The sequence below is a fragment of the Microtus pennsylvanicus genome, chromosome 5 (genome assembly GCF_037038515.1).
Source record: "Microtus pennsylvanicus isolate mMicPen1 chromosome 5, mMicPen1.hap1, whole genome shotgun sequence".
Taxonomy (NCBI): domain Eukaryota; kingdom Metazoa; phylum Chordata; class Mammalia; order Rodentia; family Cricetidae; genus Microtus; species Microtus pennsylvanicus.
In genome coordinates this window covers 81,262,436-81,284,555 of record NC_134583.1, presented here as the reverse complement: position 1 = coordinate 81,284,555, position 22,120 = coordinate 81,262,436, and the positions used below count along the sequence as shown (strand labels likewise).

The following is a 22,120-nucleotide window of genomic DNA, read 5'->3' as shown; positions in this document are numbered from 1 at the left end:
ACTATCTAATCTTCACCCCATTGCAGGATTGAGAAGGTAATATCACTTGAGTAGGCAGGAAGTGCAATCAAGCAGCTTCCAAAATGTGTAGTAGATGACACAGACAACTGGCTGCCTGATCAATCACCCAAAGTCTCATTTGCAATGTTGAAGCAACCAACTTTGGCTAAGACCTAGAAGAGTAACTGACAGACCATTTTCAGAGGCAGAAATTTTTTCAAAACCATCTTAACCTGTCTTGGCAAGATTTGACAGTCTTTTTTCTTGTATCCTGCTTGTCCAGTCTAGACATTGTGCACTTTGTCAATGGTCAAGATATGGGCAGTTTCTTGCCCAAAGGCCAGATGTGCCAAGAAGACAAACTCCAAGAGGAGTGTCTTTGGTGCTCAGCACTCTCAGAAATAGATCAGTGCTGACAGAAGCAATTGTGTCTAATGTCAACAGAATCCTAAGTTATTTAAATGCCATGTTCTATAGAACTTTGAAGTGGTTGAAGGTTACCTTTCTATGTAGAATACAATCTCTATGTATCTAAAGAATTTAATTAGTCTGACTAAAAGTATAACAAACATGAATGACTATTGACCTATAATACTTAATACCTATATAACTTAAAGATTAAGATTTCATATCAGAATATTAAACAATCTTTAAACAGCTGTGTAGTAAAGGAGGACAATGAACTCAAAATGTAAACAATATATAAATATTGTAATGAGGTAGAAATATATAATATAATAAGTATATCCTAAAATTGTATCAATATAAAAATGTCTTAAACAGAGAAAGAAAAATGCATGCATATAATATGATAAAATAATTTTGCATAGTTGTACAAATACTGTAAACAGAAATAACAAATATAATTTAAACTTGTATTAATATACAAGAAACTATACCAGTGTAAATTGTCTATAAATAGAAGCTCACAAATATTCTATTACTCACTATTATTAGTGTGAATAAGTTCACACTAAGTTACCTATTATCCCATTCGATCTTCCCTTTTTTTGGGATTTCTAGGCCTACATAATTTCTATCCCAACCCCAACCCTATGCAAGTAATAATCAACCCCTAAATAGTGTCTTTAACCATGGAAGACAAACTTTGTTGGAAGAGGGAAATGTTGCTTTCTAGAATTGCTTTCTGCTGTCATGGGGGTGATGTTTTTTCTATGGGATCCTGTAAAAGTAAAATGATGGTTGAGTTTCAAGATTGCTGTTTTGTATATTACAAATGGTCTCTGTGTAGTCAATAGGGTCTTTTTGCTTGTTTTTTTGAAGTTCTTATTTAGAGTTTAGGCCAGAATGTTGTAAGAAGTTGCACCATTTCTATAGCTGGTACCCAAAAAACAGTCTCATAGTAGCGCTATCAGCATCATGACGTCATATCAACCAGGTGGAGTTGTTGTGAGGCCCCATCTTCTTCCCGGAAGCTTCAATGATTATTGCAGGAACGTCAGCTGCTCATAGTTGAAAACTTAGACATTATTCATATAGACATATTTTCAACAAAAGATATAATATAGACAAAGTGGGCATGAAGAAAAGTAAAATTTCCTTAAAATCTGTCTTCTTTCTGGCCCATACCAGATGGCTGCTGACATGAGACAGAAATTCTGAATTTTTCTTTTAACAATGTGCTTGGATTTAGAGAAGGATAGCCATTGTCCAACTCCAAAGACAGCTCTCATTTTTAAGTAGAGATGTATACATGTCCAAATAATCAAATTTTACCATGAAGATAATATAACATCATAAGTCAGATTTCTCTTGGCTTGTTGATTCTTTCTGGATAGCTATGATTTTATCTCTAGGCATCTAAATGTCCAAGGTCTCTTGATTCTTTGAAGATGAGTGTTTTCCTGCAAAGACAAGACCAGAACCCTGCCCCAACCCTTATGAGGTTTTCTTACCACCTGTATGGTTGTCACCTCTGTGGATGAGGTGTCATTTCTCTTTCTCAAGAGGTTTCTCTTTTTCAAACTGAATCTTTATTAATTTTGATAGTATCCATAGTTTTTCTTCTTCTGTGGAAATAAGAGAGAAGCCCATTCCCTAATGTAACACATCTCCTGGTTTCCATTATGAGGTCAACATATCCTTGAAATATACTGGCTCATTTAATTCAGAAGTGTTTTTCTATTACCAAATGTCTTTCCACTGCCATTGTTCCTTTCTCATTAGCATTAAGAAAATCCAAGGTTAATAAAGCATTATGAAATCTATTTCTGGGGGTATTTTCCATCCCTTTCTGTTTGTTTAGCATATCCTTTATAGTTTGATTTGATCTTTCTATAACTATAGGTTATAGAAACAAACCTGTAGGGTTGTTTGATATACCTGCAATATTCTTTATATTATAATAAGCAAAAAACTGTTTCATTTTCTTAGACACATATGCTGGACCATTGTCTGTCTTTATTTGTGCAGGTATACCCATGATGGCCATAACTTCTAGTAATTCATGATTACTGAATCAGCCTTTTCTGAGCTCAAAGCAGTAGCTCATTGAAAACCTGAATAAGTATCAATGGTGTGGTGTACATATTTTAATTTTCCAAATTCTATAAAGTTAAACACATCCATCTGCCAGATCTCATTCCTTTGAGTACCCTTTGGGTTACTCCCTGCTGGTAATGGTGTTTGGTTATAGAAAGAGCAAGTAGGATATTTCTTTATAACCTCCTTAGCTTGTTGCCATGTAATAGAAAACCCTTTCTTTAAACCTTTGCTATTGATATGATGTTTCTTATGAAATTCTTAGGCCTTCAGCACACTTCCAATCAATAATTGATCAATTTCTTCATTACCTTCTGCTAAAGGACCTGGCAGACCTGTATGGGATCAGATGTGTGTTATGTATATAGGACAAAGTCTATTCCTGATTATATCTTGAACATGTATGAATAATGAAGTCAATTCTGTATCATCTGGTATAAATCCAGCAGTTTCAATATGCAAGACAACTCTTTCTGCATATTGTGAATCAGTAACTATATTGAGAGGTTCTTTAAAATCCCTTAGTACCATGAAAACAGCATTATAATTCTGCCTTAGTTCCACCTTACTTAATTCTTCTGATTTGTAACCTGTCTTCCCTGATTTATTTGCATCAGTATAAAATGTATGGGCTCCAGTTATTGGTGTATCACATACGATTCAGGAAAGAATCCACGTAGTTCTCTTTATAAGGTTAAGTCTATCACTTTTGGGATAATCACTATTAATTTCTCCTAAAAATTAGCACAAGCTCTTTGGCATGGTTCATTGTTTTCCCATAATTTTAAAAATTTTATCAGCAGTAAAAGGAACTACAATTTCTGCTGGGTCTATACCTTCTAGTTGACAAAATCTTAATTTTCCTTTTATAATTAACTCAGAGACTTTTCCCACATAAGTTTTTAATTTTTTATTTGGTTTATGTGGTAAAAAGATATATTCTAAGATAATATCTTCCCTCTGCATTAAAATTCCTGTAGGGGAAATTTTGGAAGGCAATATGACTAGAATACAATTAAAATTTGGATTCACTCTATCTACATGTGCCTCCTGTAATTTCTCTCCAATGATCATCAATTTTTTTTTTTGCTTCAGTTGTTAATTCTCTGGGACTATTTAAGTCTTTGTCACCATCTAAGGTTTTGTTTAAATGAACTATTAGGTCAAGTGTTATCCCAGCTGCCGATCGTAGACTGGAAATATCTCCTAACAATCTTTGTTGTTTTTTTTTTAAAGATTTATTTATTATGCATACAATGTTCTATGTGCATGTATGTCTACAGGCCAGAAGAGGGCACTAGATCTCATTATAGAAGGTTGTGAGCCACCATGTGGCTGCTGGGAATTGAACTCAGGACCCTCTGGAAGAGCAGCTAGTGCTCTTAACCTCTGAGCCATTTAATTGCTCCTGTACCAGCTGTTCTAAAGCCTGCAGTTTGTCTTCCACTAAAGGCTATTCTTAACCCATATGGGTTTCTCAGTTAAACATGTTAAAGGCAAGGCTGTTAGTATCTCTGAAGGTTTGCTAGTTGTTTTGTGTTCTTGTACAGCCTGAATGGCTGGTGACTTTTGTTTATAGTATCTTATAATATCCTTCACAGAAACATGAGTTTTGGGGACTGTAGGAATCTTAACTTACATTGCTGCAATAGGTCACAGCCTCATAAATTCACTGTAATATTAGCTACATATGGCCTCAGCCTTCCTTTCTGTCCTTCTGGCCCTATGCATTCAACCCACCTCATGCTTTGTTTCACTTGAGATAGGGTTCCAATTCCTAGGAATTGAATATCTGCCTCTTGAAGAGGCCAATCTGGATGCCAAGATTCTGGAGTAATGATAGTCACATCCACACCTGTATCTAGTAATCCCTCAATTACAATGTCATTTATATGTACTCTTAGCTTTGGTCTTTGATCATTTAGAGAAGTCTGCCAAAATATATGTTTCCTATTTCCTACTGGAGTTTTTGACTCATCCTCTAGGTCTCTTCCATCATCCAAAACAGTATGGTTTTTTATATAGGCACTGGATTGTTTAATTTTCCTGGTGAGACATGTTCTCCACAGTGACTGGGAATGACTAGGTTTTGTTTGACATTGAGACCTGTGAGACACCCCCAAGGAGTTTCCCAGTGGCATTGGGTTGCCTTGTCTGTCTCTTGTTGACCTACATTTATTAGTTCAATGTCGGCCATTGTCACATCTATTACATATACCAGAAGGCTGAATCCTCCTATTCTTGCCATTCCTAGAGGGGACATTGGTCCTAGGAATTCCTTGTCTATAGTCCCTTCTTAGATGTCCTATTCTTACATAATTAAAACATTTGACATCTTGGTGTCTCCTCTATCATTGGAAATCACTTCCCCTACCCAAGTTTCAGTACTATAGTCAAATGTTTTAACATTCACTGTATGGAAGATCCATTCATTCATTGGTGCTGATCTGACCTTTAAAGACCCAAGGATCGTCTTACATTCTAAGTTGGCATTTTCAAAATCCAAGGATTCAATTAGTACACCTCTAGCTTTAGGGTCTGTCACTCCTAATTGTACAACCTTAGTTAATCTTTGTAAGAAGTCAGTAAAGGGTTCTCTCTGGCCCTGTTTAAGCCTAATGTATGACTCAGTCCTCTTTCCTAGTTCCTGAATCCTGTCCCAAATATTTAAAGCTGCTGTGCTGCATAGGGACAAGGTGTGTTCATCATAGTGAGGCTGTTCCTGAGAATCAGAGTAATGACCTTTGTTAAGAATTTGATCTTGGGAAGTCTCAAATCCTTTTGCTTTCCCCTGTTGTTCTAAAATATTTGTCTCTTCTCTCAGATAACACTTCCAAGCAGCTGACGTCCATTTTCTAGGATCACTGAGATTAATTGCAGCCAATAGAGTGGGTAACCTTAGAGCTTGAAGCCCGCGTTTTCATCATTTCCCTGACAAATGGTGAATGTAGCCCATAAGAAACTATTGCTTGCTTTATTCTTTTAGATTGCTCATATGTATTGTTTCCCATGCATATTCTTTGACCACCTTGTACCAGATGATCTTTCTGAGGAAATTATTGGATATGCAGTTGAAACTTTGTGTAAGTCAACCTGGGGTCTGGCACATACTCATAAGGCTAAATTCTGACCTTACCTTCTATTACTGCATATCAATTTCAATAAATTTCTCAGTCTTTTCAAATATTTTTACTACTGTCTTTTGTAAAGCCTGAATCTTCTGGCCTGTATATATTTCTGGAGATTTCATTGAGGCACCTAGCCCCTAGTCCTCATTCTGCACATGTGATTCCAAGGTCTGAAGTTTTTTCTTTAAAGATAACACCTCATCCTTGGACATTATTTGGATAGTGTGCAGATTGCCTTCTTGGAGAGATACTCTATCTACTAACCTATCATTAACTTTTTAACAAATTTTGATTATTAAATTCAACAGTTAGAATTCTTTCAGATAATTTGTCAGTACCCTTTGACATGGATTCAATTTGTCTGTCAAATTAATATTACCTACCCTTTTCAATAGTATTAATTTTTTTAGGTAACTTTTGATTTTTTATGATATTAATCCTGTCAGCTAGCTGTTCATTATTAGTCTGTAAAGACTGTATCATTTCTAAAAGTGCCTCATTCTTGGCTCTGTTATCAAACCATTTTCTTAAGGATAAAGAAAAAAACTGAGTCCCAGTATCCAATAAATGGATGTATCACAATAATCATATAAGCCTTGCAGAATACAACCTATAGTATTAGCAAAAAGTTACTAAAATTCTTTATGGTAATATTTCTGCCATTATATAACTTTCAAGTTCATTGATTTATTTATTAATTAAACAGTTACCTTTGTTATGAGATTTCGGTAAATTGTTTTAGGTATAATAATCTTTATTGTCTAGCAGAAGAAGCTCCCACAGCACTTTCTCTCTTTTCTCCCTTCTTTGCTTCATGATTGTACATTGCCTCTGAGTTCTATAATGATAAGTTTCGGTGGATTAAATTGTCATAGTTATTCTTGTCAAAATATGTTCCAAAATGTCTATACATATGTTTTCTGTTTACCTCAATGTTAATGACATCTATTGTAAGTGCATTGTGTCAGGAGACTATTTGAGGCTGAGCACGGTTGGGCATGCCTATAATCTCAGCTTGTGGGAGTTAGAGGCAGGAGGATCAGGAGTTCAAGGCCAGTCTTGGGTACATAGTGAGTTCAAGGACAGTCTGAGATATAGAAGACCTTATTTTTAAGAAATTCTCCAAAATTTAAAAAAATTATTTTGTTTATGAGCCTGTATGTGTGCCTATTGTATGTGAATCATGTGTATGCAAGCATGTAAAAGTGGGAAAGAGAGGAGAATCAGATAATTTGAGGCTTTATTTACAACTCAAAATATGCTTTTCTGTGGTATATGATTTGAGTTTTCTTTTTCTTAATTTTTTAATTTATTATATATACAGTGTTCTGCCTACATGTATGCCTGCACACCAGAAGAAAGCACCAGATCTCATTACAGATGGTTGCGAGCCACCATGTGGTTGCTGGGAATTGAACTCAGGACCTCTGGAAGAGCAGCCAGTGCTCTTAACCTCAGAGCCATCTCTCCAGCCCATGATCTGAGTTTTTGTACATTAGTAGTTCAAACTTAGCTAATAATAGTTTTGAGCTTCTATATCTTGACTTTAGTCCTTCTCCCCTCCTCTTCCCTCCCTCCCCTTCCTCCCCTCCTCTCCTCCTCTGTCCCCTTTAATCCTCTCTCTCCCCTCCTCCCTCCCCTTCTTCTTCTTTTCCTCCCTTTTTCCCCTCTCTCTTCCTCTCCTCTCCTCCTGTCTTTTTTTTTTCAAAAAATGATTAAGTTTTGAGATTTTCTATGTATGAGTATTTGTTTGCCTGCACCTTTGTCTGTGTACCATGTGTGTGCCTAGTACCAAGGAGGCCAGAAGAGGGTGTCTGAGCCTCTGGAACTGGAGTTACAGATGGTTGTGAGCCACTATGTGGATGATGGGAATTGAACTCAGGGTCTTTGTAAAAGCAGTCAGTGCTCTTAATGGCTGAGCTCTCTATCTCTAGCCCCCTCTCTTTATCTTCTCTTTGTGAGGTAAGATCAGTTCATATAGCCCAGACTGGATTCAAATCTTCTTGCCTTAGTCTTTCATGTGCTGGGATTACATGCATGCACCACTGTGAATGGTTAGTCTGCTTGTCTTTTAGTGCTGAGAGGGGCATGCAAAAACCATTCACTGTGATGAGAATCAGATAGTCTACCATGATGAATCAGTTATAAATGTGCAATTTTCAACTATAGTATTTCCCTATTGAAGTTTTCCTCTATCTTTCTCTTTCTTTCATTTTTTGTTTGTTTTTCAAGACAGGGTTTCTCTGTATAATAGTCCTGGTTGTCCTGGAGCTCACTTTGTAGACCAGGCTGGCCTCAAACTCACTGAAGTCTACCTGCCTCTGCCTTCCAAGTGCTGGGATTGATCTTATCCTTATGAAGCACATTTCTTCATGAATTTGGGGAAACACCTCATGTTTTTAACATTAATATTGCATTTTAATTAATTTAATAAAACATTTGTTTTGTAGGCAATCTTTTTTCACTTTTTAAAAAATAATTATTTTATGGGTATAAGCATTTTGCCTGCATGTATATACATGTACAATATGTGTGCCTGGTGCCTCTGGAGCTCAGAAGAGGGTGTCAGATCCCCTGGAAGTGGGGTTATTACAGTTAAGAGCTGCCATGTGTGTGCTGGGAATTGAGCCTGGGTTCTCTGCCAGAGCAACAAGTGCTCTTAACCAATGAGCCATTTCTCCAGCCTCATCATGCTTTTGTTTTTTCAATTCTTCTACATCCTCCAATTTATATTTGTTATTGGCAGGTGTGGTGATTTGAATAAGAATGTCCCCATAGGCTCTATATGTGAATGCTTGGTCATCAGGCAGTGGCACTACTTGAGAGGAGTTAGTAGGTGTGGCCTGATTGGAGTAGATGTGGCCTGTTGAAGGAAGTGTGTCACTGGGGGTGGGATTTGAGGTTTCAGAAACCCAAGCCAGTCCCAATGTCTCTCTCTTCCTGATGCCTGTGGATCCAGATGTAGAACTCTCAGCTCCTTCTTCAGGACCAGCTTGTCTGCATGCCACCATGCTTCCTGCATTGATGATACTGGACTAAGCCTCTGAAACTGTAAGTCAGCCCCAATTAAATGCCTTCTGTTATTAGAATTGCTGTGGTCATGTTGTTTCTTCTCAGCAATATTATACAACAGGGTATGTAGATATTGATAAAGATGTAAGTATGACTCTGCATGGCCATTTCTGCACTTCAGCTGCATGCAGTGTTTTCTCCATTTATATTAAATATGTATTTGAGTTATGAATACATTTATCCTGGACTACTGATGCTTAACAGTCTGGTGCCAGCCTGACCAATCCTGGGGCTTCCACTGAACACTGGAGAGACTGAACTATGCTCTGGAAAAGCATGACTCACTTAGTCCTTTTCCCCACTCAAGCTGACATTGTCTTCTGTAGACGTCCCCAGTTGTCACTGTGGGTAGCTCTCGGGCCAGGCTTGAAGAAGACCAGACGGAACAATGCATGCTTGTCCCAGCTGGCCAGAGGCACAGGGACGTGCCATCTCCCTCTAAGGCCTATGTCTCAGTTGATTCTTTTTACCACAAGGATGGTCTCTGGCAGCTAGCCCAAAGTGCCTACAAGTTGGGGTTAGAGTCATTCTCTGACTCTGTGGCTTTTTCGGGTGTCTCCCTGGCCTTCTAGTGAGAAATTCATGGCTGTCTTGGGCTCCCTCTGGGTGATATATATGGGTGAATCCCAACACATCATCTGTCTTTCCAGGCAAAGCTGGGACTCCAGGGTGCACTGTTTTCTCAGTGGTACCCCCAGGTAAAACCTTAGCCTTTACCAGCTCCTTGCTTTCTAAAACTGGGGTGGCCACATGACATTCACACAGTCGCCCAGCCTCTCTCAGTACAGTGTATCAGTTAGTGTCCAAATGACCAGCTTCATGTAGGATCCAAGGCATTTCAGTGGAGTCTGACTGCTCCCTCCCCCACCTCTCTCTCTCTCTCTCTCTCTCTCTCTCTCTCTCTCTCTCTCTCTCTGACTGCTCCCTCCCCCACCTCTCTTTCTCTCTCTCTCTGACTGCTCCCTCCCCCACCTCTCTCTCTCTCTCTCTCTCTCTCTCTCTGACTGCTTCCTCCCCCATCTCTCTCTCTCTCTCTCTCTCTCTCTCTGACTGCTCCCTCCCCCCACCTCTCTCTCTCTCTCTTTCTCTCTCTCTCTGACTGCTCCCTCCCCCACCTCTCTCTCTCTCTGACTGCTCCCTCCCCCACCTCTCTCTCTCTCTCTTTCTCTCTCTCTCTCTGACTGCTCCCTCCCCCACCTCTCTCTCTCTTTCTTTCTCTCTCTCTGACTGCTCCCTCCCCCCACCTCTCTCTCTCTCTCTCTCTCTCTCTCTCTCTCTCTCTCTCTCTCTCTCTCTCTCTCCATGTATCTGTGTGTATGTGTATGTCTCTGCCCTGCAGGGCAGAAGATGCTGTGTCTGAGGACATGTGGGGTGAATGGCCTGTTACCAGTGCAGCAGTGGAGAGGGGTGGATTCAGCAGCCTAGAGGTTTAGGTGTCATTATGAGACCAGACATCCTGAGCACGCCTGAGGCCGGGGTCTCAGAAATTACTCATGGTCTCAATTCTGCTTCCAAGGTGATCATTAGACCAAGACATACCCATAGTCCTGTGGTGACTCCCAGTGTCTCAGGTAGGTTTTGAAGGCTGACTCTGAATGCCTGAGCCAAGGTGTGGTCCTTTGCTCATTCCTCCCCACCCCCTGTGCCTTCTCTAAACAGAAGCTTTTTGTTTCCCATCCCAGGCAGAGGGGTGTGGAGTGGAGCGGGTGAATGTGGGACGGTGGGCGGCAGTGAGACCAGAAGACGGGTGAGTTTGGCTACCTGTCTTTGCTGGCTTCACCTGCCCTCAAGAGGGTTTCTCTGGTTAGTCTCATCTGTGCAGCCTATGTCTCCGCCCAGCTCAGGGGAACTGCTGAGGGCACCTGTGGTCATGTGCCACCAAATGACTCAGGTCGCTAAGACACCCCTGCCACAGAACCCAATTTCTATTGACCTTGCTGGAGGAAATGTTGACTTGGTTAAGTTTGAGCCTCTCCACTTCTAATCCTGGTGGCTAGCGTGGAGGGTACATTCTGCTGCTTCTGGGCACCTGCTCTTGAGCCTCACTTTCCCCTCGCTCTGAGTGTTCAGAGTTGAATTGTTTCTTTCCACCATTGTCTTACCTGACCACCATCTTTCCTCCCAGGCTGTGGTAAGTGACACTGACCATCTGATGCAGGTTACTGGGCTTGCATAATTGAATCACCCAAAACGTAATGGTATTATGTCCTTGTCTAGAAGCCCTCTCCTTCATCTATCTCCCATTCTGGGCCACCTACCTGCAATAACCTCTGTCCTAGGTCCTCTCCCAAGACACCTCCATGGTGATGAAGATGATGACAGTTCAGAGACTGCAGGCTCAGCTCCCCAGAGCCTTGACTGCACCCACTCTTTCTCACAATACACTATCCAATAGCACTAAGGGGTTTTCCCAAGTGCACCAGTGGGGAACACTCACCATCCCCTCCCCCCCGAGTGCACCAGTGGGGAACACTCACCATCCCGGGGTACCAGAAAGGTGAATTCTGATAGTGACACTCATCCTACCATGTTCAGGCCACGTCCCTTGTCCTGCTGGCATCCTCTCTGAACACCTTCCCACAACAACCCACTAGACTGCCTCTCTTTCTGGGAGTCTTGGTACACAGGGCTATGTTCCTGGGACAGGGCCAGGAGTCCTCTCTAAATGGAGACACAGGCGTGAGGACTCCTCCTGCTTTCCCTGGTGAGTCATCTCATGTCTCCCCTCCCCCTCAGGTGGATCTGGTCTGAGGACAGGGCAAGGACATCTACTATCAGGGAAGGGCCTGCCTTCCAGGTGTCCTGCTGCTGTGTCCTTGCTGTGGTCTGGATAGGTATGCTTAAAAGCCCAAGTGTCAAAGGCTTGTTTCCCCAGGTGGTGCTATTGGGGGGTGGCTAGCACCTTTAGGAGTGGGTCCTTGTGGGATGAGAAGCCTTTAAGTCATTGGACAGGCTTTTAAGAGGGATTGTGGGGTTCTGGTCTTTCTTCTTTGTGTGATCTGTACTGTTTGCTTTTCCACGTGTTCCCCAACATGTCTATTGATGCTGTCTGGTTACACCCCCCCCCCCCCAAGGATCCAAAGCCATGGTCTCTCGGTCCCGAATCACATCCTCTGAACTGCGTGTCAAACCAAGCCTTTGCTCTCTCAATCAGCTGTCTTACAAGTCACTGTCTTGTTGGAGCAGCCATGGGGACTTATTCACAGGCCTGACTCCAGTGACCCTGCTCCCCACTTCAAACCAAAGGGGCCGTGAGTGGTTATGACTGGAGTTTGAATTGTGGGAATAAGAATGTGGTGTCACAGCTGTGTTGATATTTATGCAGAATCAAATCATGTAGGCCAGGTTTAGAAGGAACTTAATGTCATTGCTTTAAGCACCCATATCAGTAGCGGGTGAGTAGTGACCAGGGGCCCATGGTTCCAGATAATCCGCTGAGATGCCACAGGATGGAGGTGTCCAGTGCCCCTCTGGGCCTTGGGCAGCCACAGGAGGCCCGGACAGTAATCCCAGAGTTGTGGAAATTGGCTGTCTGGGTGCCAACTCTGTTTAACCCCCCTATCTGGGACGACAGAAGCCAACCCAAAGAGGCATGAGATGAAGAACGGCTCTCACTGTAGCCTCACTGACCCACTGGGGAATATCATTTACTAGTGGTGGCCCCAGGGATTTACTTCTCTCTGTTGCTGGATCTCAGGACCTTCCTGTTCTATCCACCCTCTTGGCTCACTGTAGCCCACAGGTGATCGCTCATCCACTTGGTTTCTCTGTCTTCTACCCCAGAAGCTTCACCGGGGCCAGCCTCTGCCTAAGCTATGTGTTCAGTGTTGCTCCGTCTCTGTCTCTTCTCTCTCTAGCCTCTGTCTCTACCTTCCTGGGCACGCCCTGTGCTGCGGATGCACAGCTGGGCTCCATGGTGCTCACAGGATTCCAAATACACAGCTTTATCGGCTTCAGTCTTTGGTCCCAGTTGTAATAATAACAGGTGACATTTTGTTGGATTGCAAATCACACAATGAAGGTATTTCCCACGCCACTGACCTCAAATGCAAATTCTAACAACGCCACGGAGGAGTAAGTGTAACTGGGGGGCGGGGAGCTTCCCTGAGGGCTGTGGTCCTTGCAGAGGGCTCTGAATATCTCAGAGCCTACCCAGAAACACCGAGAGTCAGGGGACAGGGGGTTAGGACTTGGGAGATTGCCTATAGTGCAACCAATGTTAGGAAAACCTTTCCCAGGCACGACCTGGGACTACCTGTCCTGCAGAAGGATTCATCCATAGGTCCCCATCCAAGGCTGCTCCCAGACTCCACATCCCTGACATCGTATCCTCTGAGCTGACTTTCCTTTGAAGACAGGGTCCAGAGTCTTCCTTGTTTCCCCATATTTCAGTCTCGTCTGCTTGTTTTAGGCAGCTGGAAGGTGGATATCATCTCATCTTCTTTCTGGTAGCTTAAGAGACCTCTCAGGTGCCCAAAGCCCCCGCAGAGGTGACTCATTCCTAGATCTGAGAGGTGTCCTCTATCTGCCTAGGCAGATGTGAGATTGTCTGGCTGTTGAGTACACCCCTGGGAGACACAGCCAGCACTGCTGGTCTCCAGGCATGCAGAGCCTCCGTAGCTAGAATCACCTCAGAGGTGATTAAAGTTGCCTTGACATCTCCGAGTGCCGAGCTTTTAACCTTTTGAAATACTTAGCAGTGCAGGGAGGCTAGGGTGAGGGGTGTCTCATGCTACCTTTGTGAAGAGCGCACGGGCAGATACACACATGCGCACTTGATACAGATGGACATGCGGCATGACTCTGACAAACACCCACTCACAGCTCACACACTCCACACACCGATATGCATCCACACACTAACGTGCACACTCACAGCACAGCCACCTACACGCTGGCCACGTGCATTCTTATGAAAGAGGGAAGGGTCATGACAGAGGAAGCTGGCGAGGCTGGCATAGACAAGTTTTACAGTCTAAGTGAGGTTGCTGAGGAGTCGAGGGCTCTAAGAGGCAACAGCGCTACAAATCACTACACTCCCCCAGCAGGACATAACTGGAGTCTGCTGCAGTGCTGGTCCAAATGGACTCATGACTCTAAGTCAATGCTGAAGCAGAGTAAGGTTCAATATTTCATGCTGAATTTCTTTGCTTGAATGAAGAGGTGTCTCTGTTCTCCCAGAGGCACCATGGAAGAAAAAAAATGTGAGGGGCAAGCCCAGGGGAGCAGCCTGGACGGCATCCCAGCCTCCCCCACGCTGTTCATCCCTGTTAAGACTGAGAAACACACACGGAGGCTATTGACCAGCCTGACCAAGGACAAACAATGAAAAACGCTGTATTTTCCTCTGGGTGGTCTGAATCTACAGTACACACACAGCATGGTGGGTTCTGCACACTTCAGCTATACACGCAGGTGAAGAAGCCCGGGAGTGAAAGGAGCCGAAACAGCCTGGTGGTCCCCGGCTCCCCACCTGAAGGATGGGTGCAGAATGTTTGCACAGAGGAGCTTGTAAATGTCCTATCTGCAGGCCAGTCTCCTTACTCAGATACTGAGTGTCTGCCTCTAGGTGGCACTGCCCACCACAGGCTGCAGAATGTGCTGCTTCCAATGCTCTAGGAACTTACTGGGGCCCTGTTCTCTGAGGAGGTTGTCAGCAAGGCTATGCTCTGTGATGCAAATCAGAGACTCATTTACATCTGTAAAGGAACCCAGGGCTCAGGGCTATGAAGCGCACTAATTATTTGTGGGTGCATATGAACACCAGTATGTCTATATGTGGGCACTGAGTATGTATGCATGTGTGTGGTGGTGTGCCGGCATGTGCGCGTGCATGTATGTGGTGAGCAGGTGTGTGGATGCACATGTCTGTGGTGTGCATTGTGTAGCTGTAAATGTGTATAAGCGTGCGTGTTTACACACATGTAGCGTACATATATGTGTGTGCATATGTGCTGTGTGTGTGTGTATGTGTGCGTGTGTGTATGTGTATCATATGGATCACAAATTGGGATGAGAAAGATAGAAAGGAAAGGTGTACAGTCTCATAGGTTGGTATCTCTGGACATATGAGCTCTCACCTCTGTAAAGGCCTCCCCTAGGACGAGACATCTGATTTTACAAAAGGGTCATTGTTGATGTCTATTCTTTGAGGTGGGGCTTTGTACCCAAATGTTCGTGAAAATGACAAAAAACGGAAAGGCAGCTTTCGTCTGTGATGACCGTCACAGTCCGGTCGACCCCTCCTTGTGGGACAGAGAACTTGATCACTACTTGCTCTCATTAGAACAGAATCCAGTCTGGTGGTTTGCTGACTTTCAAAGCTAGGACTCCATTAAAAAGTGGGCATCTTTCAAAAGCATAGGCTCAGAGAGACCGAGGCCAGCTCTCTGAAGGCCACAGCCATTGGCTGTTTCCTCCCCCCATAGCTCCACAGCAGGCCCATTCTTAGCACCCAGAATGCCCTCAGGCTATCAGTTCAGGGCTGGTCCCATATGGTGCAGGGGTGGGCAGGCAGAAGTGCTAGGTGGTTCCGGTGACGATGCAGATGTGAGGTAACACTAGGATGGCAGGGGACAGGAAACAACTGCCCAGTGTGAGTGTGCTCTGGAGAACCACTGCTGGGGGCCCTAGAGTAAAACCTAACACACATGTACCAAAGGCGGGAACATTGGGTGGAGTCTCTGCAGAGCTCTCCCAGCTTCCCTCCCGGCAGGAAGGGAAGGTGCTGTGAACAGAGAGCAGGTGATAAGCTGATGGAGAGCCACCTGGGAACCAGCGGAGGTGGCTGTGGCCCAGTGTTCTCCAGATGGGTTCTGTCACAATAAAAGAGATCACGGCTGAGGGGTGTGAACCACTTCTGAACCGCTTGGTCATTTGATGACCCTCCCAGCCCACTAACCTCACCTAGCAGAGTGCCACTCTCTGCTTTGAAGCTCCTCCAGGGACACACGGTGGCACTGGTGAGGGACTTGTGTTCCCAACCTGGTTACACTGTAGTTTCATTTTTCCAGGGTCCTGTGCGGATATTCCCTGTCCCATCAGTACCAAATGGCAGGCCTTCTCGGACATCACCCTGGAGCAGGCCATTCTGGCTGGGGCCCCCAAAAGGCAGGGACTGTGTCCTTCGTAGCATCTCCAAGTGGGCAGGGCCTGGGGAGAGCCGTGGGGGACAGCCATAGAGCCCAGGACTCGTATCTCCACCCTCAGGCTGACTGACCATGGGGAAAGGATCGGCCTGGGCACAGCAGGCCAGTGTATGCATCCCCACTGGGCCCTCAAGAGAGCTGGGAGGGCTGTCTGTGCGTGAACTGTGGGGGCTGCCATCCAGGCTGGAGGGGATGTGGTAGGCATACTCCCTCTCAGCTGCGGCTGCCTGGTGCCTGCTGAAGTAGTGGGGCTTAGTTCTGCCCTTGAGGCACCTGTGCAGGTGAGGGTCGTGCAGGTGGGGGTCGTGCGGGAAGGTGTCCTCCCCAGCCATGTGCATGTGGGCCTCCTCCTCCATCAGCTGTTCACAGTGCATCTTGGCACAGCAAGGGGTGGCAGGTGACAGACAGCTGACATGGCCCTGGGCAGCCTGCAGGTTTGTCATCTTGCAGTGGCCTGCTGGTGGATGGCCAAAGCCTCTCAGTTTTCCAGGGCACGGTGAGTCCTGCAGGCAGGCTGTATGCCCCAGGGCATCCCCGTTGGCATCGAGTGCAGGGTGGGCATTGGGCTTGGTGGTGGAGGTATCTCCCCGAGACGGGCAACATGACCACCAGCACTGCCACACATCCTCCCGCTTGGCGCAGTGATGGATAAGGACAAAGAGTCCCAGGGTCACACAGAAGGCGCCGTACAGACAGCTGAAGATCATGTCCAGGAAGTGGCCCTGAGACACGGCCAGGGCCCCAAAGGTCCACGTAGCTGTGAACAGGAACAGTGTGAAGGCGGCAGCACGCAGCTGGGCTTTGAAGGAATGCTCGTTCTGCAGCTGTGAGGCAGCCAGGGCATCGCAGGCAGGTGGCGTGCCGGGACGCACCCCATGGCGACGGCCGCTCTCTGGCACTGCCAGCCGCTGCTGCTCCTCCGTGCGCTCTCTGAGCTCATACCTGCGCTCTGGGTGACGCCGTAGTTGCACATAGGTGCAGAGGAAGTACACACAGGTGACCAGGGCGATGAAGGCAGCCGGTCCATAGAACGCACCTAAGCTGGGCTCCCAGGCCATCCAGCAGCTGCAGGGAGAAGCAGGTAAGTGTGGGAATGTAGCTCAAGTGCTTGCCCCCCCCACGTGCCAGCCCCCCCCTTCAGGACTAAATGGGAGTATTTTACTTGTGGTAAGGAAACAGATGACACTGAAGACTCATCAGTCCTGAGGTTTGGGTTGATGGGGACAGAACTGCAGTCTAGAAGAGTGTTCAGAGCCAGCTGGTTGGTTAACTCTATGTGCTAGTCCTCAGGAGGTGGGTGGGGATGGGATAAGGAGGTCCGCTGAGGGTCAGGAAACTGTCCTGGGTAAGGAGCGAGTGGGCAGAGGCAGGTTCTGATGGGGAGCACATGGGGCAAGCGTGGTTTGAGGGTCGGACATCCTGGGGTCCCGAGGTCCTGAGGTCCTGAGAAGGATGAAGGTGCCACTCGGGCTTTGGGCACCTGTGGGGTTGGGAGTGGGTTTGTCTTTTCTCCAGGGGTGTGTCATGCTTAGCTGACTTCTGTGATCTGGTCCCGGGCTATAAAAAAGGCAGGCCTTTGGTGACTAAGGAAATAGAGTCAGTGGGAAACTGAGTGTGTTGGGAGAAGTGTACTGGGAGAAGGGGGCTCTGCTTACACAGAGTCTGGGGAGACACGATCCTGAGTGATCTTCTGGGGCCCCAGGCTTTCTGTTCCTCTCAAGGGCTTGCCTTTTTACAGGTGCCTTGGAGGAGAGTCACTAACAAAGGTTGATTATGACAGGTGTCTGTGGGGCACCTTCCCTGCCCTCCCCGGGCCTGGGTGCTAAGTCGACAAATTCCTCAAGTTTCTGGGATGACCCCAGGAGGAGCTGGGCAGCGCCCCCAACTTTTCAAGGGCTCACAAGTCGGAAGTACTCACTATGCCACGTCCTCATCCTCGGTCCCATAATTTCTGATGTTTGTGGCAGCTGTGACCCCACAGATGATGAAAGGGACCCCTCCGCTGATGAGGTAGAACCTGCCAGAGATCAGAAGGCTGACTTTCCAGGAATGCCCCAAAGCCTCCTAGAGAAATGAGGCCATTCTCCTCCCCTTCCCTGGTGCAAAGGGAGGTGGCTGGATTCTAGGGCCTTGCCACCCTTTGGTATAGACAAACACATGTCCTGCAGGGGAGCCTGCTCTCCTCCCACTTGGTTCTGGCTGGCAGGGGCTCACCGTGAATCTTCAGACTCAGTGGGACCTTGTGGAGCCTGGGCTGGGAGCAGGATAGATGTGAAGAGGATATACAGTATATCCGCAGGGGAAGGAGGGTGTTGAGTGTGGCATTGCTATCCTAAAGTGGTATCCTGAGTGGTGGTCCAGCTAGATTCCCTTTGGATCTGTCTTTAGCCAGAGCCCTACTCAGACCCCTCCCCTCCCTGTCAGCAGTGCCCAGCAATCAGTGGGCCAGTGTATTGTTAGACGTAGTTTTAGGGTGAGGAGCCTAGCTCACCTCGCCCTCTGGCATTTGGGAGAGTTGCTCACCTTTGAGCTATCCCCGGAGAGACAGCTGATCATGGATTGACCTCCCCTCCATGGGCCTCAGATGATAGCTTCACTGAGGGTGATTCAGTGCTCAGCCCCCTGGATACCTCCTATCTGAGTACAACCCCACTGAGCATGTGTGTCCTCGGCTTGGCCTGTGCACACACCGAATCTGACATACCAGGCATGACTGAGCACTTCCCACTGTGCTGAGCCATGGTGAGGCCACCTCAGGGGACAGCTCAGAGAGGATTCCCATGAGAAAGTGGCGGCTCTGACAGACACCCTGAGCAGACAGTGTGGCACAAGTTTGAGGACAGCCTGGGTGGCCTAGCAGGTAGGTCCCAAGTAGGCTAGTGCTACATGGAGATACCGTGTCTGAAAACAGACAAAATAGAACAGGTGTAGTGGAAATGCTCTCTCGGAAAGGAATAAAAACAGTTTGTGCTTGGGTGAACTACACTTGAAGGAGGGTCACATGATGGTCCTCAGGGTAGCGGGATGCTGCTCTGAAGGAAGCTGGTCATCAGGAAGGAAGAATACAAGGAAGGCTGAGATGAGAGTAGCTAGAATAGATTTGCTTTCTCGCTAACTTCTTCAAAATACAGATGAGTGTTAAAACAGAGAAGTCTGACACGTCGTGAGTTCATGAATAACACTGGGGAGTAATGCATAAGAGATGAGATGGAGGAGGTTCTTGAGTTACCGGATATCTCTCGATGTTTTATGTGATGTGGTATACAACTTTATTTACTTGGATTGTGAATAGATTGGGCATTTTGATCTCTGCAAGATGCTAAGAGAGAAAAGCTAATTAATATATTAATTTGAAATAAAAATATTATAACAACACAAGAGCAGGAATAAAAGGAGAAATGGAGCCGGGCGGTGGTGGCGCACGCCTTTAATCCCAGCACTCGGGAGGCAGAGGCAGGTGGATCTCTGGGAGTTCGAGGCCAGCCTGGTCTACAAGAGCTAGTTCCAGGACAGGCACCAAAGCTACAGAGAAACCCTGTTTCGAAAAACCAAAAAAAAAAAAAAAAGGAGGAATGGAAGAACAGAAGCCACATCAAAACAACATCCCAAAAGAGGCAGAAAAAGAGAATAAAATGGAGACAATCTAACCAAGAGAAAAACCAGTTATGTTTTAACAGTCTAAATATTCCACTTCAAGGCAGAGATTGTCAGAATAGAGAAAAAAGAAAGACCCAGCTGGGGATAGTATAGAGTAGAGGAGATGGGGTGGGGCTGGAAGTGGACCTATAGGAGGAGTCTCAGCCTCTGTAAGTCATGGGTTCTCAATCTGTGGGTTGGGATGCATTTGGGGTTGAATGAACCTTTCTCAGGGGTTGCATATCAGATATTTACGTTATGATTCATAACAGTAGCAGAATTACAGCTTTGAGCAAAAATAATTGTATGCTATGTGGGGAACTGTGGTAAAGGGTCATGGCGTTAGGAAGGTTAAGAACCACTGCTGTAAGCCAAGGAAGCCAGGCCAGCAGCGGGAGGGAAAACAGGCTCAGGCAAGACAGGAGTAACACAGGCTACAGTAAGACGTGACATTTGCATTTGCCAGGGAGGCAGCACAGCTGAGGCAATGAGGGTTCAAGACACCAGAAGGAATGTTGTCAGGATGAGGGGAGAAGTAGAAGTTCCCAAATTATAGGTGGTATTCAAGTTCCCTCTCTCAGTATGAGATAGAATAAGTAGCCAAAAATCAATGAGGAAACAGAGGCCATGAGCACGGCATTTGAGGAAGTTGACCCCAAGGCTCCTTGTAACACATCTCACCCTACAGTGCCACCAGTATCACCCAGCTCCGGTGATGGTAGCTTGTTCACCATGACATCAGTGACATTTGCACATTATTCTCCAGAACGTGTGACGTGTTCACGCAGAGGCGAGCAGCACTCACATCTTTGTTCAGAGCATGTGGCCCCTGAATGGCAATCCAAGCACTCACACATCTCCTCCCAGTGTGTGTGTGTTTCACCATGTCCACCGTGGCATCTCCACATTCTCCTCTGCTGTGTGTGACCTGTCAACCATGGAATCCCTGCATCCTCCTCCAGAGCCTGCGGCATGTTCACCATGAAAACTGGCACCTGCAGCAAGCATCCATTTTCCCACTGTGCATGTACTGATGATCGCCATGACAACAGTGGCATCCTGTTCCATTGTATGTGGTCTGTTCATCATGTTAATAATGGCATTCATATACCCTCCTTCACTGTGTATGTGGTCTGTTCACCATGGCAACTGTGGTATCTACACATCCCTCTTCCCTGTGTGTGGCTTCTTCACCATGACAACATTGGTACCCTATATACACTCCTTCATTGCATGTGGCAACAATGACATTCTTCAGTGTGTTTGGGCCCTTCAATAGGTACATGCCACGAAAGACTCAAATATTCAGAAGATTTGAGATCATGAGGAGCATATTCTAGGACCACATAAAAATTAGAAGGGACATTTATAACAATGTTATCACCAAGACACCACAGACACTGTGGCCTTAACAATACACTTATAAATCATTCATGGAGCAGGGAAGAAATCAGAAAGGATTGGAAAGTACCTTAAACAATACCAAAGAAAATGCAACATACCGAAAATTTTTTGCCAGCAGATACAGCAGGGCTGTATCTAATTCCCAGTCTTCTATTAGGAAGAAGAGAAAGTTCTGAGATTTGGTGATCTAAACTAACAAGGTAGAAAAACAAAAGCTTAAGACAGGCCCAAGGTAGTCACGTGATGAAGATGATAAAGATCAGAGAAAAAGTTGGAAACTTGCTCCTCCACCGCAAAAATCAATGAAGCTACAAACGCTCAGACTGAGTAAAGAGAGACGGGCTGGCAGGACGGCACAGTTTGCCAAAGGACCTTGCCTTGCAAGCACAAGTTTGATCTCTAGAACCCAAATAAAGGTGGACGGAGAGAACCAGTTCCCCTGACCTCCGCACACATACCACGGCTTGTATATCCCTCACACACACTGTGAACACACAATAATGATAAACTAATTACAAAGATTGTTTGAGAAGATTAATTCTCAATCTTAAGGAACAGTTATTGTTATGCACCCTGCAGACGCACTGCAAGAATCAAAGGGGCATATAGTGAATAACTGTATGCCAACAGATTCAGTAACTTTGAGGAAATGGATATATTCCTTGGGAAAAAACTAAAACAAAAAACATTAGAAAAGCTTGTTGGAGTTGATACTTAAAGGCAAATGGAAAATCAATTCTCTCCAACAGAGTGTCACTGGGTTTATCAACCACACTCCAGGTAGGTCCCTTGCCCAAGAATATATTGTTGATCCACACAAAACTCTTTTTTTTTTTGGTGAACTTTTTGTTTTGTTTTGGCATTTTTTCCAGTCATATTGGTTTTTTTTCATTGTTTGTTTTGATTTTCATTTTGTGTCTTTTTTTCTGAGAAAGAGAGAGAGAGAACACAAAGTTTGGTGTGTAGGGAGGTAAGAAGAGAATCTGGGAGAAGTGGGAAGGGGGAAATTATTATCAAAATTTATTTCACAGAGGAAAAAAAAGAAAGTCTTGCTGGGCTTGATGGCACAGTCTCCTCTGGGAGGCAGAGAGGAAGATCTCTGAAAGTTCAAGGTTAGCCTGGACGACATAGCAAGACTTTGCCTCAAGAAGCCAAAATACAACTCAACCAACCAACCAGCCAACCAACCAACCAACCAACCAATTAACCAACCAACTAACCAGTTAATCA

General features: G+C 45.3%; 1 protein-coding gene across 4 annotated transcripts in view; it reads right to left on the bottom strand.

Annotated features, from left to right (window-relative positions):
• Positions 1-13,811: 13,811 nt before the first annotated feature.
• Positions 13,812-22,120, bottom strand: part of Adgra1 (adhesion G protein-coupled receptor A1) — a 40,164-nt gene continuing 31,855 nt past the window's right edge. For 3 of the 4 annotated variants that reach the window (XM_075972668.1, XM_075972669.1, XM_075972666.1), the window contains 2 exons: positions 17,769-17,867; positions 14,021-16,915 (listed from right to left, as the gene is read on the bottom strand). In XM_075972668.1, coding sequence (XP_075828783.1) covers positions 15,691-16,915; positions 17,769-17,867 — 1,324 coding nt within the window. In that variant the 3' untranslated portion in view covers positions 14,021-15,690. Of the gene's footprint in view, positions 16,916-17,768; positions 17,868-22,120 lie in introns of all 4 variants that reach the window. The other variant, XM_075972665.1, reaches the window with a different exon arrangement.